Genomic DNA, 20,903 nt, shown 5'->3' with positions numbered 1-20,903 from the left:
AGTCGAACCTGCGTCAACTTTTCAAAGACGCAGTAATGTGCGCTTATTATTTTCACTGTAGAAAACAATTCGACTATTGGCGCAGTAACCGAGAAATTATTTAGGGAGCCAGCTCAACAATACCTCACTCAGCATACCTACTTGCTCTGAATCATAGCTGTGTGCCTACTGCCTACGACTGTATAATACGTATGTGTGAGCAAATGTGTTTCGGATTCGGGCAAAACCTTAGAGGATAGACCTTCGAAGTTATTCAATAAAAAGCGGCCAAAACTTTCTTTTCTGATAATTGTAACTCATCATAAAATATGCATGTCTAATAAAAAGGTGTTGTGCAAGAGATGCGCATGGGTGCCTAGCGCGTGCCATGTGGATCAAACTGCCTTCAAATCAGCGTCAAGCACTGGAGGCAGCCATGTTGTCCAACGCGTTGGTGCCTTCCACGCCAACTGCTCCAGCGATGCTGCTTGACCATCACGGATTTTTGTGAAAAAAAAAAATCAAGGTGTTTCGTTGTGGCAGGGGGATATGAATACGAAATATTAGCCCCAAATATTTAAGGGTAGTTAGCTCCCGGAGGGAACGCCTTTGTAGCGTGCGGTGACCGTCATAGTGCACCGAAATAGTTCAAACTTGGATCACATCGTAAACGTACTTTACGTACGTATGTCTGATGGTTGAGAGTCATTGATCTGTCTCTAAAGGTTTCTGGCATGTCGGAAAACACCGCTTAGAGTAGGACCAAAGTTTGACTTTCCTTTTTTTCTCAATAAAACTAGCTAGGCTTTCCAGAGAAACTAAGTCCTGCAGGTGAAGATCTGCCCAGGCGTACATATGAACAAGAAAATATTATAGCTCTCACTAAAATTTAGTTGCCGAAAAAATTCGGTAAAGTCATGAAAATGGCTTGGAAGTGCATACTTCAGGTGGTAAATTTGTTGTGGCAGTATCAAGCTAGAAAGGTGTGCTTTACACAGAACTGTAGGGGAACACTTTGAGAATATATACGCAAAAATTCAGAAGTATTTCTTGTTGTTCTTCTTCTTCTCCTGCACACCCGCGCTGTGCGCTCGTCGCCAGAGACAGCACGCTATTACCGTTCTCCCTTGAAAGGGCAATGGAAAATTGAAATTATCACAGAATGGACACTACAAGTGCTGGGATTTATATCCAAGAGCACGATTACATGTGCCAACTTGAAATTTCACGAAGGGTGTCATTTTTTGAGCGGTGCATGGAGTATAGTTCTTTGACATCCGACCTTGCCATGTTTATGGTGTTAAAGCCTGTCATGAGTCAGTGAGCTGGAAATAAAGCGGCTCCTCAGGTTTTCTGTCTGTATGTGTGAGTCATCGGTCTGCATACGATGTATGCAAGCAAAACTGGAGGGTCGATGGGGTTTCATTTTTTCGTCTCTTGCTATAGGTCAGACAGTGTCTTCCATGTATTTCTCTGGTGCGTCTTCCTTAGAGCGCGATAGTCAATTGTTCAACCGTTTGCGAATGCGCGTTGTTACTCCAGTGTGTCGTATGTGTTGGTCGCACTGAAGTATGGAGGAGGCGGAAATGCTGGCGACGGCTATCACAAGCACAGAGGGCATACAAATGTAAGTACTGGATGCCTTGTATAGACTTACATGCCATCTGTGCCGGTGTGGCTCTTATCGGTGTGGTTAGTATCGGGTGCCGTGCAATCGGGTCGCAGACGTATTTTGCCATGTTTAAGCCAGCACATCTTCGCCCTTCTCACCAGATTGTCCTTCTTGTTCCATAAGCAGCAGCGAAACTGCAGTGCGCTGTTAGTGAAGTGTTACAGGCGAGCGCGAAGCAAGGCTGGCCCATTTGTCATCGCTGTGTCTACTTTTATCTTTGCGAAAGAAAACTTCCATTCACGAGGAAAAACACAAATACTCGGGCGCCCCATACTAACAAATATTTCCGTTCCCTAGTCTATCGACACTGTTGCGTAGCCAAATGCATACAGTAGTGCGTTCGTCTCTACTGCAAAAAAATAAAAAATTTAAAAAATAAATAAAAATTCGTAACTTTACACAACAGTCTAACTGTGACTAACGGCATGTGTGCGGTCGAGTAGTTCTTGTAAAAATCCTTTAGAGTGCACGCCCCACAGTTCGCATCAGCGAAAAGAGAGCGACTTACATTACAGGGATAATAAACTACAAAAGCCCAGTTCGTAACTGTGCAACGTGCACACCGAACGCATTTTGTGCAGCACACGGGTTATGGCACATATGCCGGCAACAGAGATAGCTGATGGGGTAACTTCACCAATAATCTTTGCAGTTACCGTGGTACGGGGAGCATCCCAATGAAGACTACTGAGGGATGCTCGCATGTTTTCTGTGGTGGGTAGTCCAAGAGGACTCCCAGTCCCAGAGCAAGAGGGTTAGCACGCCTCTCCCTCTCCTGTGCCACCATCATCCCTCCTCTCCCTCCCCTGGGTGCACCCTGCTGCCATTTGAGAGCAGGCTGACCGCACCTTCCCTCTTCATAACCCCCCCCCCCCCCTGAGTTAGTAGTCACTTGTACAGTGAAATTGCGGAAATTTTTCTTACGGTGTAACAGAAACATTACGACACGGAAAGGACTTTGTTTCGAGTTTGCAAGGTTGTCCTATGTTGCATGTAATGGACATATATAAAGGCCTTCTTCATACATATTCCCTATCATAGTTTCTATTTTTTCATTGCCCTTTAAAGGGAGAACGTGGATAGCGTGCGGTCTCTGGCAACTAGCGCTCTGCGCCGTGTGTACCGCAGACAAAAATTATTTATTAGGTTTAACAAAATATACTTTTCCAATTTCTTATATACGTATTCTGTAGGCGCTCCTCTACAGTTCTATACCCAGCCCATCTTTCTAGCTTGGTATCGCCGCAACAAATTTTTTTCCGCAACAAGCGATTTTCTCGACTTTACCGAATTTTTTCGGCTACTAAATTTTTAGTGAGCGAAACTATTTTTTTCTTGGGATGTACGCCTGCTCAGCTGTTCACATGAGGATTTCAATTTGGAGCTTTTAAACTTTAAACAAAAAGCGTTTACTTTGAGGATTTTAATTTGCCTAGAAGACATAGTTATTCTTATTTAAAAAACGTCAAATTTTGGTACTTTTAGCGTTGTTTTCAAACATGCCAGAGACGCCCCCTTTGGTGACAGATGAATGCCTCTCAAGTAGACGTACTCAGAGAGCTTTCACGATGTGCCTGACAATTTTGAACTATTTCAGTGCACTTTGACGGTCACCGCACGCTACCAAAGTGAACACGAACATGGACAAAGTGAACAAGGTTATCCCTCCGGGTGCTAGCTGCTAAACAACATAGCTGGATCACGAGAGGTAGCAAGCGAGCTGGGGGTATAGATCCACAACTTAGAAACCCGAGACTAGGGGACAAAAAACGACAAACACAGACAAGGTCTCAAACACAGCTGAAAGTTTACTTAACAGCACAAACATATAAGGGGTTCAAGTAGGTGAGAAGGAAGGGTGAGGAGAACGTAAGAGAATCCCCAAAACCAACGGGAAGGTCAGGGAAGGCTTGCTGACACAGTTCCCAGCAGATGTAATGGATAGCGTTTCGTTCATAAGCCTCTCACTGGACATTACAAAGGTTTCATGCCATCTGGGCGCACAACCTCTACAGACTTGTAGGTGTTTTACCAATTCGGAAGAACAATCGTTATTTTTTACTTTGAGGGCATGCTCCCGCCAGCGATCATTAAAGCAGCGTTTACTTTGGCCGATATAACAAAAACCACATTCCAGAGGTATCTGATATACAATATTAGAACGACAGTTCACATACACAGTTCTGTGGGTTTTACACGAAGTTTCAACGTTTTCAAAAGGTCTCAACGAGTCTAAACGAAAATCATTTCTAAATACAAGGTTGACATCAAATTTCTTCGCAACAAAAAGCAGGTTATGAGAAATTTTATGAAAATACGGAATTACGACACGATGACCAGTAACATTATTTTCTTTTAGGGAAACGGAAAAAAGCTTGTTTCCAAGCGTCATTAGACCATGAAAAATCATACAATGGGAGTAGCCCGCGTCCCTCAACCGAGACAGTTGGTGGCGCAGAGAAGAATGTAACTGGTGAACACAAGACTTTTTTACAGCATTTGACAGTAACCCGGCGATGACTCCAAACATGACAGTTTTTGAATGGCAGCTATTAGCAGACAGGTTAGGTTTAGGAACTAATTTGCCATAGTTCCAGCAAAGATAAGGGCTGAACAAAAGTCGTACATCCAAAAATTGTAGCTCGCCATTCATGGGGTACTCAACAGTAAAATCTAGTTCGGGAGCGACAGACTTGATAACACGTTCACAGTCAGAAGTGATGGACTCTTCGTTTGACAACAGCAACAAATCATCGACAAACCTTCTTACAAGAAGAGAGGCAGTGGAAACAGTTGAAATAAATGACATGACAGCAGAATCAACAGTACGCAGGTAAATTTCTGACAATACCGGTGCAATGGCAGAACCAATACAGATGCCAGTCTTTTGGGTAAACAATTATCCATCAATACTTTAAGCATAGATGGGTAGAAATCCAGCGAACCGGTAGAATGTAGGAAGGGAGTTGCCTCAGGACAGAAGCCGCCGATATTTCGAACAGAGACTCTTCTTCTTCTGGGCGCCCAGAAGAAGAACAGTCTCTGTTCGAAATATCGGCGGCTTCTGTCCTGAGGCAACTCCCTTAATACTTTAAGCAGTTGATTGAAAATACAATTCTAGAACTCGAAGAAAATCCGAGACAGAAATACCCGCTTTTGAGTGGAAACGCACCAGGTACACTCTAAAAAGTCTCTTACACGGTTTAACAGAGTATCAGCTCGGAGAGAATAATACAGATCCTTAATATCCAGGGACAATGCGTGACATTTTTTACCTTGAAAAGATGCCAGGGCCTCAAGAAGACTCTCAGAATTTTTCAAGACAAGTGGGCTAGGTTCGTAAATTGAGGAGAGACAGTTCTTAATGAAAGAAGATACAACTTTTTGCTAAGTGTGGTTCTCATTTACGACAATTCTCAGAGGCATAACAACCTTGTGATCTTTCAATAAAAACTTGACCGAAAGGGTCAAAGAACGGGAAGCGGAACGTATAGCCTTACAGATAGCACTCATATCGTTTTCCATGAGCATTGAACAAATCGCCAGTTTTGATTTCTGCAATTTGCCCGGGAAGGGTTTAAGCAATTTCACAACTGCATCCGTCTTTTTAGATTCAAAAAGGCTCACAGGTAGGACAGCAAACTTTGATGATTTGTCCGTTTGCAATAGATATAAACCTTTCATCCGAAGTTCATTTTGAATGGTTGTTATGGGCAAGGTACCTCGTTTCGTTGCAGGAAAGCTTGAATCAACGCATTGGGACAACCGTCTCATAGCTTGCTCACAAAAGGCAGATGATTTCTCAAGGTCATTCAAACCGGAGGAAACTTTGAAAATGCAAGCGGCAACATCAAGCTTTGACGGCCTTTAATTTAAACAAAATTTTGGTCCTTTAGACAAAATATTCGATGTTCTTGACGACAGGGGAACGTTTCTGGGGTTAACAATGTTGCAATGTGAATCATGATTAGGTTTGGGTCTCATGGGGCAGGGAAGCATGGAGATGTCTGTGTTTGTCGTTTTTTGTTCCCTAGTCCCGGGTTTTTAAGTTATGGAGAGCTGGATCAGTTGGCGTGGAATGCACCAGTACGCTGACACAAAACGTCACGATGGAGTTTGGTATTCTGAGGCTGGAACACAGAAGAAAGGACAAACACACAAGCCTTATAGGTAATCCAGAAGATGTGGGTTCGAATCCTACAGCTGGCTAGCCTTTTCAGTGACTTCCTTCCCTCCACAAAACGTCACTTTTGTATTTTTTGTGGTGCATGGTGTGTTTAAATGAAAGAATTCTTTTAAAATGATCAATCAAATAAACTGGTAAAGAATAGCCAAATGACTCATCTTGGTTTTCATATCCTGACTGTTTGACTGTTTTGCATATTTTAACCAGACTTGTACAGTAACTTGATCGAGTATTTAAGTTCCGTATCTGAAGTACTTTCGCGACTAACTTGCTCGCAAATACCTCCAAATGTTAGTATTTAGTAATTTAAGTTAAATACTTTTTTTCAAAAACGACTACTGATTTTCCAAGATACTTTGCTTCTTCCTGAATCACACTGCGTTTGAGCGAAACATTCTCCTTTGTCGCGGCACTGCGCATTTTGTGCTGTACATATGCTTTAGCGTCTGGGTTATGCGGGACGTCCACGTCACTCTTAGAAAGGGTAGCGTGCAGCGCCTCGGGGTTGGGAGCATGCATGAGGCGATGTGTTGTCCTGATAAGTATGCGGGGTAAACAAGTGAAACCCCTATCAGGCAGGATAGAATACCCGTACCGAAAGCCGTAGGGCGATTCCACGCGAAATCATCCAGCGGACCCGCTCGGCCCTCACAAAACTATCGCGAATTTTTACGAAAATTTTTTTAGCAGTCCCTAATAGTGCAAAACGACACACCACGAAACATTTCTTCCCAAATATCAATGTGGCGGGTGCTACACACGAGCAAAGTTCGCAGCACTGGCGAAAACCGTGCCTGGCGTGAACGGCAGCTGCGGCTCATAGAAAGCACCTAGAACTGTGCGGTTTTCTTTTGCGTATAGAGGAAACCATGCTTTACACGGCGCTCAAATCCAGGTTGTCGTGCTGTAATCGGTGCTGGTATACAAAGGCCGGAAGTTTCGCAATTTTCCTCCTACTTCGCGATTTTTTTGTGGAAAATCAAACCATTAAATTTTAATGAATATTTTTTCCTGTCAAGGCCCTAAGGAATACTTCAACAGGAAAAATCGCCAGACACGTAACTTTCATAGTCATTGCAGGAAAAAAAGAGGAAGTATGCGATTTTTCAAAAATTCGCTACAATCGAGCGTAAAACACGCAATGAAGAGGTCGGAAGAGACGCCTGAAACCAAAACAGTTTTATAGAACGAGCCTTCCTCTACAACATATTAAAAAATCTCGAGGGTGTTTTTTCGTATACAGGAGAAAATAATTTTTTTGTAGTAGAGGGTATTACGACCACAGTGACCCACGTTGCATGTGTCCAGTGGGGTGCTATACTTGTTTCTTGGGCTCCTGTTTTAATTCTTTTGATTTTCACTTTTTCTCTGGTCTGGTTGGGTTTTAATGAGCAAGCAATATGCTGTGGTACAGACTTCTGCAAGGTTACCATAGCCTTTGCTTCTGTAGCATAACACGCGTATTGCAATCCTGGGTGGTTAAGTTTATGGCATTGTTTCCGGTGTGCACGGTGCCGGCAACGGAGATTGGGGATTAGCGGTGATGGGCAGGTCTAAGTAATACTTTTTGTCGTGTGAGCTAAAGCCCTGCGGAGATGAACTTTTTCACATCCGCAGCCTATCCGAAAAATCCGCGTCTCCCACGGCACGCAGCAATAGTTCAGTTTCTATGCTCGATATATCAGGCCAATTTTCCAGGAAATAAACGTTCCCGTCAGCACAAAGCAGAAAAAAAAAAAAGAAACAAAAAAAGCTGTCACCAAACTTCGTCCACACGGGCGACTTCCTCTCTCTCGTTCCGACAGTGAAAACCCCGGAGCGGCATAGCTTTTTAGCGAGGACAGGTCCTGAGCGTCCATGATGCTACCAAAGGATACACGACAGCAAGTACAGATTTAGCTTCCACGAAAGATTATACGGCACCAAGCACAGCAACACATTTTGCACCAAACGGGATAAGTAGAGTTTATTGCAAGTGAAACGCAAGATCGGCGCCGAACGCGCACCTCGACTCGAGACGCCAGAGCCAGAGATCTCTCTCAGATGCGCGAGCTGCTTTCGTACACCTTGTACTCTATCTTCTGTACCCAGTGTGAAGCAAACTGATGGCGCAATCTCGCGGTTTATCCGAGTCTGACCCGCTCCTGATCCGGCGCCATCCACGTCCGATCCGCAGATCACAACAAGCGTCCATATTTCATCCGAACCCAAAAGTTTCTTGCGGATATCCGCGGGTATACGCTTCCATACACGAGTGGTGCGAGGCTTTATATAGCTGTGAGCCTCACTGGAACCTAGGACAGCATGGACGATGAACCACCACCACGATATTCCGTCGTTTCCAGTACTGCCATGTAAATGACTTTTTTGCACGTTCGTCTTTTCCTCTAGCGTTATAATTTGTTAGACTTTTCGTGGTTGATATTTTTGCTGAATTGTTCAGCATTCAGTTAAAGGAAACTTTCATCAACTGAACCTGCATCTACGCGCCTATAATATTCATACTGGTGAATTGGAACTCCACAGCGCTCAACTGGAGCCATGTTCCTTTGGTCCGGGTGGCTGTCATATTGAAAACCAACCAGAAAAAAAATCGGAAATACGAATAATTAAAACGGGAGCCCAAGAAACAAATATAGCACCCCGCCGGATACATGCAATGTGGGTCAGTGGCCGTAATACCCTCTACTACAAAAAAAATATTTTCTAGAGTATACGAAAAAACACCCTCGAGATTTTTTAATATGTTGTAGAGGAAGGCTCATTCTATAAAACTGCATTGGTTTCAGGCGTCTCTTCCGACCTCTTCATTGCGTGTTTTACGCTCGATTGTAGCGAATTTTGGAAAAATCGCATACTTCCTCTTTTTTTCCTGCAATGACTATGAAAGTTACGTGTCTGGCGATTTTTCCTGTTGAAGTATTCCTTAGGGCCTTGACAGGAAAAAATATTCATTAAAATTTAATCGTTTGATTTTCCACAAAAAAATCGCGAAGTAGGAGGAAAATTGCGAAACTTCCGGCCTTTGTATACCAGCACCGATTACAGCACGACAACCTGGATTTGAGCGCCGTGTAAAGCATGGTTTCCTCTATACGCAAAAGAAAACCGCACAGTTCTAGGTGCTTTCTATGAGCCGCAGCTGCCGTTCACGCCAGGCACGGTTTTCGCCAGTGCTGCGAACTTTGCTCGTGTGTAGCACCCGCCACATTGATATTTGGGAAGAAATGTTTCGTGGTGTGTCGTTTTCACTATTAGGGACTGCTAAAAAAATTTTCGTAAAAATTCGCGATAGTTTTGTGAGCGCCGAGCGGGTCCGCTGGATGATTTCGCGTGGAATCGCCCCGTAGCGACAGAAGGCACGTAAAATATTAATAACTCGGTATCAGGTCAAAGTAAAGATAAGGAGAAAAACAACAGCAAATTCTATCGTTTCTGCGGAGCATTCGTTCGCATCTGTGGAGCGCCTGTTCAGTGTTGGGGTTAATGTGTTTAAAAAAAAAGGACGGGGCAGGCTATCGGATACTGTTGAAAAGCAGTTGTTCCTGCGAGCTAGTAAAGCTTTTTGGTGATGTCATTTTCAACTTCAAGCTCTTCGTATTTCTTTGATAGCGAATTGTACCTGTAACGTCAAAGTGTCTTGAAAGTATAAAGAGTTAGCTTCAACAGTTTTTGTTACTGTGTCTATATATATTTTTCAACAATGAGTACTTAGTACTCTACTCACTTTTTTGCACGGTACTTAGTACCTTAAAACTTAAATACTTTATGTGGGTATATTGTACAGGCCTGATTTTAACCTTGTATGACAAGCATATGCTTCGTGCGAAAGCAATGTTGCAGATCTCAGTAATTTGCAATATCAGGAATTACAAAGACGGTGAAGAGCATCAACAGTTTACTATATACAAATTAAAAACAAGACTTTCGTGCAGTAGGCTGCACTTCTTCAGGTTTGAGGACCAGTTACAAGTGGCGAAGGATATATCGAAACCATGTCGTATGGTACAAGAGAAAAGGGTGACGGCTGAGAGAAATGCAGGGTTCGCCAAGAAAAACTTCGGGGTTTGTAACGAAGATAAAACGAATAAGAACAGTGTCGTGAAGCTAAAGTAGATGTTAGAGGACGTATTATGCATGCCCCAAAATTTTATGTCGATACTGCCATTTGGTCCGTTTCTCTGCGGGTAAATCGTGAAAATTAGAAAACCGCCGCTGCCTAATCGGCTAAACCTGTGTTTCAGCTCCTTTCCGTCAGATGGCGAAACGGTCGTACGCGGCGTTGCAGACGTCATCGAAACCAAGTGAACAAGTGGAACGCCGCGTACGTTGTTAAATTTAGATTATAAAATATTAGCAAGGGCAGTCGTGGGCCGAATACAAGGAAATATGGAAGAATGGGTGTCACTATCACAGGGTGCTGCAGTTAAAGGTCGAAGAATCCAAAGGAAAATATGGGAGCTAAGAGATGTTATAGAATGGACAAGCAGAAGGAGAATAAAGAGTATTCTCATGACCTTAGACCAAGAAAAGGCATTTGACCGGCTTAAACACGCATATGTAAGAGAAACATTAGAAGGAATTAGGACGGAAAATCCAATCATAAACACAATAGGAGCCTTGTATGAAAACGCCAGGAGCAGACCACTCATCAATGGGCAATTGGGAAAGAGCTTTCAGGTCAAAAGAGGAGTAAGGCATGGTTGTCCCCTTTCTCCCCCGTTGTATGTGTTAGCCTTTGATAGGTTATTACGAGAGCTGAACCAGTCTGAGGCAGTGGAAGGGTTTGGATTACCTGGGGCAGTACAGTGTAAAACTATAGTGGCCTACGCAGATGATCTCAGTATGGTAGTTCAAGGCGAAAAGGAAGTTGAGAAAGCTCTATAGAAGTAATGGAAGAATATGGGACAATGAGCTGGGCGAAAATAAATAGAGACAAATCAAAATGGATCTATTTAGGTGGGGAGAAGCCGAGGAAAGATCTGGGTTTGAGCACTGTGGAGGAGACCAAAATCCTCGGAGTCAGGTTTAATAAGGACGGGGTTTCACACAACAATTGGACGCAGTTGGAAAAATACTTGGAAAAATTGAAGGAAGACTATGTTGAACCGGGAACGCCACTTACAGCTCGAGCGCTGATTGTCAAAAGAATTATGATACCGAGATGTGCGTACCTGTTTTCTGTCGCTTACCCTTCTCCTGAAATATGCCGTAGAATTGAGAAACTCTGCTTTCAGTTCATATGGGATGGGAAAACGCAATGGGTAGCGCAAGAGAAAATGAAGCTGTCTATTGAAGTTGGGGGCCTACGGATTGATGATCTGAAACAATTGTCACAAGCACATGCTTTACATGGAATATATAGAATGTTGGATGGCAAGGGCATCGGACAGCAGGTGGCAAAATTTTGGCTGGGAATAAACATAAGACATTTTCGCCAACACGGGATAGATCATAGGAGTCCAATGTTGGAATGGCAGCCAACAATGTATGAAGCAGGGAAGCACACTTTGCTGCAATTGAAAATATTAGACAAGAGCAAGGACTACAGCGGAAGCTCAGTCGCTGAATTATACAGAGATCTGAGGGGGAAAGAAATGGAGAAATATACATCTACAATAACAGCGGAAGGTTGGAAAAGAATTCTTAGTTACTGGTTAGAAGGCGAAAGAAAATCACTCCTGTGGAAAATGGCGCATGAGGTCATACCAGTGAGGAACAAGTTTTATCTGTGGGGTAAAAGCCGCAGAAGGGACAGCGAGGTTTGCGGTCAAATAGAAACGGTGAGGCACGCAGTCTTCGAGTGTAAGGTACCGGTATACCTGTGGTCCTGTTTTAAGAAATATTTTGGATTAAGTAACTTAACGTTCGAAGAAGCTGTGGGAATACATGTTGGCAAAGTAACCAAAAGAGAACAGAAATTTTACATGTTAGTAGCAGTCGAAATCGCATATCAAGCTTGGGTAAACAGGTGTAGAGTGGTGCATGGTGGTGACTGCTGGGGTAAAGAACGAATGAGAAATATAATCAGTTACTACGTACGAACTTGGCTTGGGAGGGAGCGGCTAAGATTAGGAGCAAAAACTTCGCGAAACAGTGGCAGTGTAAAGGGTTCAGAGTAGTGGAGGGTATTATTAAATTTAAATTCGCAGACTAGTTAAATGAATTTAGAATATACTAACGCCGCAACACAAGGAGGAAATCTAACGAAATTTTGGGGTGAGTTAATTGTAGAGCACAGGAGTGTTGACGCTCTTCTGAAGCACACGATGCAGCGTTACACTCAAGTGCAAAAGCAATGGGGGCAGAGTTTTAAAACTGGCCTCAGTTGTTGACTTGGTTGGCGAACATAAAGCAAATCAGTAAATTAAGGATAGAGGGAGTGGTAGGCTAAAAGATAAGGAAGATGGGCTCACTAATTTTTTGACTCATCTAATCAGTCAACAATACAAGGAGCTCTGGTCTCCCTTCAAATCCGCGTAAGCGCTGGAGGGAGGCAAATGGGAGCCGGTCCCTCATATACTGGAGAGGGGCCCCTTAATACGCGGTCCGCCCCCGGGTGGGACGTGTCTTTGAACGGCGCGGCCGATAACAAGGTCGTCGGGGCAGTATCCCTTGCGGTGCTGTTTCCGGGAAAGAATTTTTCTTTCGCCTTCTAAAGGTCCATGACTTGAAAACCCGAGACGAGGTATAGGGACGATAACAGACAAACGCGTTTTGTGTTTGATATCGTCCCTACCTCGTCTCGGGTTTTAAAGTCATGGATCGTCACCACCAGCTCGCTTGCTACCTAACATTCCTTTCTAAACGTAGATGGGTAGAAATCCAGCGAACCGGTAGAGATGTAGGAAGGGAGTTGCCTCAGGACAGAAGCCGCCGATATTTCGAACAGAGACTGTTTTTCTTCTGGGCTTCTTCTTCAGAGAAGAACAATCTCTGTTCGAAATATCGGCGGCTTCTGTCCTGAGGCAACTCCCTTCCTACCTTTCCTTTCCAAAGGTAGCCCTCCTGCTTGGTGAAAATACTCATAGGGAGCATTGATACCAAGACTACCGAGGGATGTTCGCATGTTACCTATGGTGGAGAGTTCTGTTCAACTATCCAAACACACACCAAGAGGGTTGCTCACCTTTCCTAAATGATACTGAGAAACCCCCCATACAGTTTCAGTGGAGGTAGCGGTTATGCGTTGCACTGCAGTTTAGGCATTTATAGCGGACGCTCGAGACTCAAATGCTACTGGTACGAGAGGAACGGGGCGTCAGTTGACTGCCGAATTCTGCGGGACTTGGCATCTCGTCTCGCAACACCGGCCGTGTTATATGTTCGGCTGCAACTGCTTGGCTTACCCTGAAATTGCCATAGTGCGCACCTAATATAACACTGCATATTAGTACTTCAGTAGCTGGATTTTTAGGAAACCTGTAAAAATGTTAGGCCCGTATTAATTCTAACAGATTGTCTATAGACATTCATGTGCTTTGAACTGACATCTAATGGATGTCCCAAATGTCCAGTAGTTACGTCCATTAGACGTGCTTAGTTAGAGGTGGGAATGGGTTTTACATGTTGATAGTACGTCCATGGAATGTCCAATGGATTAAAATGGATATCTGTTAGACGTGCGCGATATCCAGGACGACTCGTCTTATGGATGTTCATAAGACGTTTCTGGTTATCTGGGTACATATGAGCATAGATTGAGAAGTTACCCGTCAAAAAGAACTCGTTACAAGTTAAGTTACCGTGTGCAAAATGTAACTAAGTTAATAACCAAGTTCTTCAGCATGAAATGTAACTCGCAGTTACTGAGTTATTTAAAAAAAAGAACGAGTTATTTCCAAGTTACTTCAGACACAAAATAGCATTACGCAGGTGCAGCGCGCGTGAGCAGTTGAGTTAGACCTTGAGTTGCCTGCGGAGGAGTGCAACACACTTAGATCGTTTTCGTTTATGTCCAACAATAGACCTCTCCCTGTTTGTAAACAAATGACGTCATAGTGTTCGACAGCGCCAAAATTTGGTGGAATTGAACTACGTTCGAAGCTAGAGGTGAACAAGGTCGCGCTCGAAAGCCACGGTCTTTAGGGGATTAAGATATGGTCCCTTAAAGGGACGCGACACTCGCTCCTACTTTTCTTTCAATGGGAGGCAGCGAACAAGTACCCGTTCGTGGAACCCAGCCCTCTCCTTCCGATTTGTTTCGGTTTCAGTCTGTCGAGCAATGTCATGATGACGTTTCTCTGGTAGAGGTCTATTCGAACGCTTTGCATCTTACTCCCTGTGGGCGCACAATGGTTCAGCTTCATTTCAATCGCAGCGGTTTGTTCTTCCTGAACAAAATACTGTCGTTGATTGAATATCGCGTTTTATGGCAAAAAACGCCATGAAGGAACCGGAGAGAAAGCAAGAAAATATGTGGACGTGACTGAAAAGCGAGTTAAAAGTAACTTGGAACTTAACTTAAGTTACTTTGGCAAAGTTACCTGAAAAAGGAACGAGTTCCTCTGAAAGTTACCACGGCGCAAAAGTACCGAGTTAAGTTACAAGTTACCAAAAAAACGAACTTAGTTACAGTAACGAGTTACCTCGAACTCTGCATATGAGATACCCACATAGTACGCCGAATTTAGATAGCAAGTGATGAATTTAGGAAACCGAGCACGTCAAGTTTAGCGGAATGAAGCAGCCAACGGAAGGCCACGCCTTCCATGACCAACGGATGGCAGCTTCCTTGTTGTCACGCTTCTTTGAGCGAATCTGACCCCCCTGGCTTCCATCGTTGCCAAAAAATATGGAGGAAGCGCGCTGAACCCCCTATTCCATGAGCAAGCGGCAAAGTAAGTAATTCGGCACAAAACTAAATAAACGAAAGATAAACATTCGTTGTAGAGGAGACTTCTTATTCTAATCACAGAAAAACGATATAGAATAGTAAAATGGGCCTGAAAACTGCACCCTGACAGGAATGTGAAGTAGTAAACTACTGCATAGTAGTAAGAAAGTAGTTAGAAACTTCTTGCAAAAATGGTAGTTACAACTACTAGTTAAACTTATTTTTGTATTTAACTGCATTTGTTAGGTGATCTAGGCTCCAGCAGTCTGGAGCCTAGATCACTACGTTCACATAATCCCCTCCACACTCTAACAAAGCGGCCATTCACTCCGGCCGTAGAAACCCGTACGGACCCTTTCTTCCCTCCGGGCTGTTGACACACAATTCGCATGACCCTTTAAACACGTCACACCTAACCCATTAAATACCATGCCAATGATGAGGACGGTGCCCAGAAGAAGAACAGTCTCTGTTCGAAATATCGGCGGCTTCTGTCCTGAGGCAACTCCCTTGCTACATATCTACCGGTTCGCTGTATTTCTACCCATCTATGTTCTCGGGGAATGTGCGCCCTGTGCCGACTTCTAATGGAACTGTGCCGACATATGTCTGATAGCGTCTGAGGAATACCCAGGATGGTGCGCTATGGCCTTTTGCTCGCGCGCCATAGAAACTCCAATCATCACCATAGTCAAATCCTTGGAGAAAACCCAGACAGCACGGCCGGCACCAGCATTCCAACCCGGGTACCTCTCAGTCTTGATGTGACATGTCCCCGCACGTCATTACTTTGTAGCATTACGTTCTTCCAATGACGAGCGCCGTTCACAGCGCACCCTAAAGTGAGGAAAGGGAAACACCACAGCTACAGTGTGCTCCCCGCGCATGCAGTGCACATGCGCTATATCGTCTCCTTCTATTGGGCAGTTAGCTTTCGGTTGCGGTGTTTGTGTCGAGAAAGTTGAAGTTGATTCACCTCGTTCTGTTCTGGTTACGTACTGCCTTTGCGGAGAGCGGGGCTCTGTTGCCATGGCGAAGATTCACGGTGAGCACAAACTCAACTGAGAACGCGGCATTCTGAATCAGCCTTTAGATACTCGAATGATCGGGAGGAGTTTGAGCGGTGCATGCGTCTTTTTTATGTCACGGAGTAACTGATAAAATTTAGTAACGCCCGGAGCTTTGGGGTTAAGAATTGCAAAAACCTAATATATATCACGAGTAAAAAAAATCACCTAGAACGCTGAAACTTGACTGATGTGAGTGCGTTTATGTTTATTGATGGTCGTGTCACATAGGAAGTAAACCTGTTCAGTAACGTCGCTATTACAGGACCGTTGAGTTCGGAACATCCGATTTTGGGGAAAGGGCTACGCTAGGTTTCGCATCCTTTGGGGTTGTAATGCCAGGTATGTCAAAATCCTTCGTTCACCACATAAGATATTGGATAGGCTAGAAAGCGCTGCCTCAGAGTTCGCCAGCGCCCCTAAGCCCCCAAAATGTCTGCCAACGAAGCCCGAAAAGCCAGCGTATACTGTTGTCGTCCCCTCCCCTTCTTACGGTTTTACAATAGCCACATCTAATGAAAATCCTTCACAAGACCCAGTGAGCTGCAACATACCAATCCTGCCGATGTAATCGCACTCAGCCACAAATACACACACACACACACATAATTGCCCTCACAGAACACTTTCTTCGCTCTCTCTCCAAAGCGAAAACAATGCTGATAACGGAAGGCATCTCGAAAGAATTTGGAGATATTCGCATGCGCTTGTAAACCGCTTGTAGTACAAAGGTGAAACCAGAGAAGGATGCTTCCATTTATCGTTGCTTGGAAACCAGCGGTGCAGAGTTAGAATTGCCCCTGTTTCTTTTTGAATTAAACAACTGAGCACGCTACGCTTATCGGACAGAATATGTGCCGTGCTACGTTCTTGCTAAAGATTTAGGACAGCTTCACCAACTATAGGACCAAACTAAATAAATAAAACGAGGGTGGTACCTCTTTCGTCCGAATCTTCTCCGCTAGAGTCGTTGCGGGCTGCAGCAACAACGGGTCCGATATTGGAGGAAGTGCTTGCTGCGGAACTCTGCTGTACCATAGTCCAAAAACGAAATGAACCACATTGTCGTAACAGTATAGGAACAGTTCCTGAACGAAAAGGCACACTTTGAAGAAAAATTCCAGCGTCCGACCTAACATAGCTCTAGCATGCAGAGTTGGCGACGCCGAGAATGTAACAGAGTACGCTTCCTTCTCAGTTGTCCATTGTTCGTGCAGGCGGAAGATAAGATACCAATGGTCTCAAACAGAACAAACAATGCAGCCGAGGGCGACCAGATATGCTGAATCCGCGTCCAGTGCTTAAACGTGTAAGCACGAACTAAACTGACACCGCAAAACATAGTGTGTTCGTTTCACCTGCAACTTTTCCTTGCGGGAAGCCGAAGTGCGCTCAGCATTTGGCTTGGACCTGGAACTATGATTCACGTTATCACGTGGCGTCGTACATGTATATGAATCAGTTTCATGTTCGCACGCGCGTGTAATCTGATATGCATCGAGATTGGCGTACGTCGCGAGATAATGCGCTTTCCCAGAAGCGTTGTTTGATGCATGACACTGCGGAGACAATGTCGCCTCCTCCAACACTGTCGCTAGGGCACTTTATCCATATAGTTTATTTATTTATTTCGGTACTGCAAGGAAGGGCACCACAAATTTGCGACTCAGGTGAACTCGCCGTGCTGAGTAGTACTTGGGTGCCTCAATACTCACCCTAAGTCTTACGAATGCTGCGCAAAATTGTAGAGGCAAAATACAAATTGCAGAAGAAAAATGCAGACATGTTACTGAACAGCCAAATACACATTATATAAAAATAAACATCCAAATGAAAATACTAGAGTGAAAGAAAAAAAAATGAAGCCACACATTAATTACACTTTTTTGCAATCAAGAAGGGAATAAACGCTTGCAATCGTTTTATAGCACTGGTCGTAATAATGTACTTCTCTGTTTTATCATTCTTTCCATAGCTCCCACCTCAAATTGTTCGTTGGAATAAAATGATGATGATGGCTATGATGGTCGTGATGGTAAACATAATCATAAGGCCTTCGATAGTGCGTAAAGACTGACAAAGGTTGATGATAAAGATTAAAGGTCCGTATTGATGTGTTGTCCGGATTGCTGCACTTGAGCTTTTCTGGTTGTGGTTCTTTTATTTAACACTATTTCTGCTTACCAGATTTGATGCGGGACTGTTTTCATGCTGTTGTAAGTGAAAATTGTTACTGTAAGTCATTGAAGTAGACCCACTACTAGCAAACTGCTATGGGTCTGTACGTGTTCGGTTCCTTTACCATTGTCCATTGTCGCAATAAACAGCCAATTCAATTCAATTCAATTCAAGATGGGAATAGGGTACGAAATAATTAGACAAACCGATAGAAGCTACGGCACCGACTGTGCTTGTCTTCGGTTTTCCTTGGGTTTTTCCCTGGGTTTTCTGGCTGACTTTCCAGACGGATGACGGCAGGCTATATTGTTGAACCAGGACGCATTCCCCTCCACTCCTTCCTGCTGTCCTCTCCACATTTGTCCACGTTTGTATGCGGCTCAGTGCCGCAGTTGCTTCGCGGCGTAAACACGGACGACGTGTCGCCTCTTGCCTTTTTCCTTGCGGCCAACATCTAACTCGGCATTTCAGTGCTGCGCAACAAGGCCTCAGGTGCGACCACGAGGGCGCATTAACTTGCTCATCACCAGGACAAAAAAAGAATGACTTTGAAATCATTTTCGAATAATGCAGCGGCTGGTCCGGGTGTTGGAGGCGTAAGCACCTAAACGGTTCCTTTTTTGACTATACATACAGGGTGATACCTTTTAATCGATAAGATTTTTAGAAATAGACGCGTTAATTTTTACCGTGCACGACTAATGTGTTTTGTATTTCCAGCTGAGGAGTCCCAATACGGGTCCAAAATTAGCTTCCGAATTTAATTATTAGCTTCCTTCGCGACTAGTTAATAAAAATATACATGTGTAGCGCTATCAGGATTGGTTGTGATATCAAACCTCTCAGACAGGGCGCGAAAAAATATTGTCCACTTTACTCGTTTTTGTTTTTAGGTTTTGGGTTACTGTTGTCTACTCAGAAGGCTGTCTGTTCCGCTTCTTGACGAGCCCTGGTGAAAGCAGGAGCAAACATTATGCCATTCGTTTGTTCATTTTTCCACCTGGTAGCTGCTTATTGATGTCCCGATGTGCGGTCGATTATGATGCCAGTTGCGCCACGTGACCACAAGTGAGGGATTGATCACTTTTCAGTGATCAATCCGTCGACAATAAGCAGACCGAAAAGTCTGAGATTTCGATTCGCGAATATTTCCAACAAAATATATCGACAAACAGCCTTGTGTTCAACACATGCTGACGGGAAAAGTATTAACTGTGCATCGTCTCTTAAATGCGCATCATCAAAAGGTTAATGTGAAATAATATATCTTGGTTGTAAGTAGTTATACACTTTATGCTACAAGATGACTATGTGAGGGAACATAAATAGTGCACTGTCTTTAGAGACGGGTTGAGGATTGGGCTAGTTGGTAATGAGACATCTGAACTGAGAGCACAAGATACACAGACAAAGAACGGAGAAACAGACAGGACGGGCGCTAACTTCCAACTCAGTTTATTAAAGAAAATGAGCAAAAAAGCAGAAACCCCATCACAGCCCACGTGTCACGTGGTTGGCTTATCACTGTAACACTCATGGATGTGAACCTATCTATCGAGAGTGCCATATCATCGCAAGAAAGAAGACTAAACTAACAAGGGAAATAATAGAAGCAGAAAAGATAAATAACCATCAAGATGTATGCGTTAGCACACCTTCTGTATCTCTAACCGAAAAGGAACTGATCTTCCTCAGAACCGGTGTGCTCAGAACCGGTGCGCCCAGAAAGTGACAGTGTGCTGTGAGGGGGTTTCTGCTTTTTTGCTCATTTTCTTCAATAAACTTAGTTGGAAGTTAGCGCCCGTCCTGTCTGTTTCTCCGTTCTTTGTCCGTGTATCTTGCGTTGTCAGTTCAGATGTCTTTAGAGACATTCCACAACGAGACGCCTGCGGTAAAGTGTTGCCTACAGAAGGGTACGATAGCGGAAAGGTAGTGGGGTAGTATTTACATTACTTTTATTTGGTATCGCGTTACTTTTTAGAATTTATAGCGACGCCAGTATTGCGCTAACTTTTGTGGAGTAGTGGGTAGCGGTATTCCGGTAGTTCGTTTTGATAGCAGGCACAACACTGCATGGTAAACAGATACACAGTGCAATCTGACCACGATATTGCGAGATGACGAGTCCGTATGTTGCCGGATAGAGTTGAGTTGAAAGCACCCAAAGGAATTTGCATGAGCGCCCGCTTTGTCACCCAATCTTCGAAGTCTAATTTGTCAGCCATTAATGTGAAAGCCAGATGATCTCTTCTAAAAGGTCAAATGACCATCGGATATGTGACAAAAGTCTACTTTTCCAGGTATTTCTCAAGGCAAAAACTACTAAATATGCCAAAATCATGAGTAGGTTATGGTGGTAAAAGGTCAGTTTCGTTGGTCCGCTTAATTCGAGTTTACCCGCACTACCTGCGGACGCATTGCGGGTACGCCTAGGGTTGTCAATCCCGAGCCATTTTTGCAGTCCCGGCTAGAGCCCTGCGCGGATGAGATTTTTGGCATCCGCATCCGACCCGCATCCGCACAACCGTTATCCGCATCCGCAGCACACACAACAGTTTACATCCGCATCCGATCCGCTGACCAAAACGCACCACCCGCATCCGATCCGCAAAATTCGCACGTTTCGAAGGACGCGTAAAGACCGCCGGAAGCATATGTTGGTATAATTTCAGATGCCTCCATGCTGTCACGGAACGACTCACGACGACAAGCAAAGGTAAACATTTCAACAAACGCGTTATAGAGAGATTTCTGGAACGCGTGTAACGCTACCTCGTCGGTGCTCGCGCGGTTCGAGACGGCAGAATGCCTTCGCTCCCGTCTTGGCCGTGTATGGTCAAAGGTGAACCCGAGCGTGCGCTCGCTGTCGCAGCGCAATACAAATAAAATTGCTAGTGGAAAAATTACACCACGCGGTACATCCGCATCCGATCCGCATCTGACCTCGCGCCATCCGCATCCGATCCGCACACCGCAGAGTTCTGA

The 20,903-nt window shown here is 44.2% G+C and overlaps 1 protein-coding gene across 1 annotated transcript in view; it reads right to left on the bottom strand.

The window, feature by feature from the left end:
- LOC135388401 (fatty-acid amide hydrolase 2-A-like) overlaps positions 1-17,124 on the bottom strand; it is a 63,706-nt gene extending 46,582 nt beyond the window's left edge. The window contains exon 1 of the mRNA XM_064617961.1: positions 16,679-17,124. Within this exon, the coding sequence (XP_064474031.1) occupies positions 16,679-16,879 (201 nt within the window). The 5' untranslated portion in view covers positions 16,880-17,124. The remainder of the gene's footprint in view (positions 1-16,678) is intronic.
- Positions 17,125-20,903: the final 3,779 nt, after the last annotated feature.

The sequence above is a fragment of the Ornithodoros turicata genome, chromosome 3, assembly GCF_037126465.1.
Source record: "Ornithodoros turicata isolate Travis chromosome 3, ASM3712646v1, whole genome shotgun sequence".
Classification (NCBI taxonomy): Eukaryota; Metazoa; Arthropoda; class Arachnida; order Ixodida; family Argasidae; genus Ornithodoros; species Ornithodoros turicata.
Note: the sequence above shows the minus strand (reverse complement) of the source record. Positions and strands in the feature narration are given on the sequence as shown.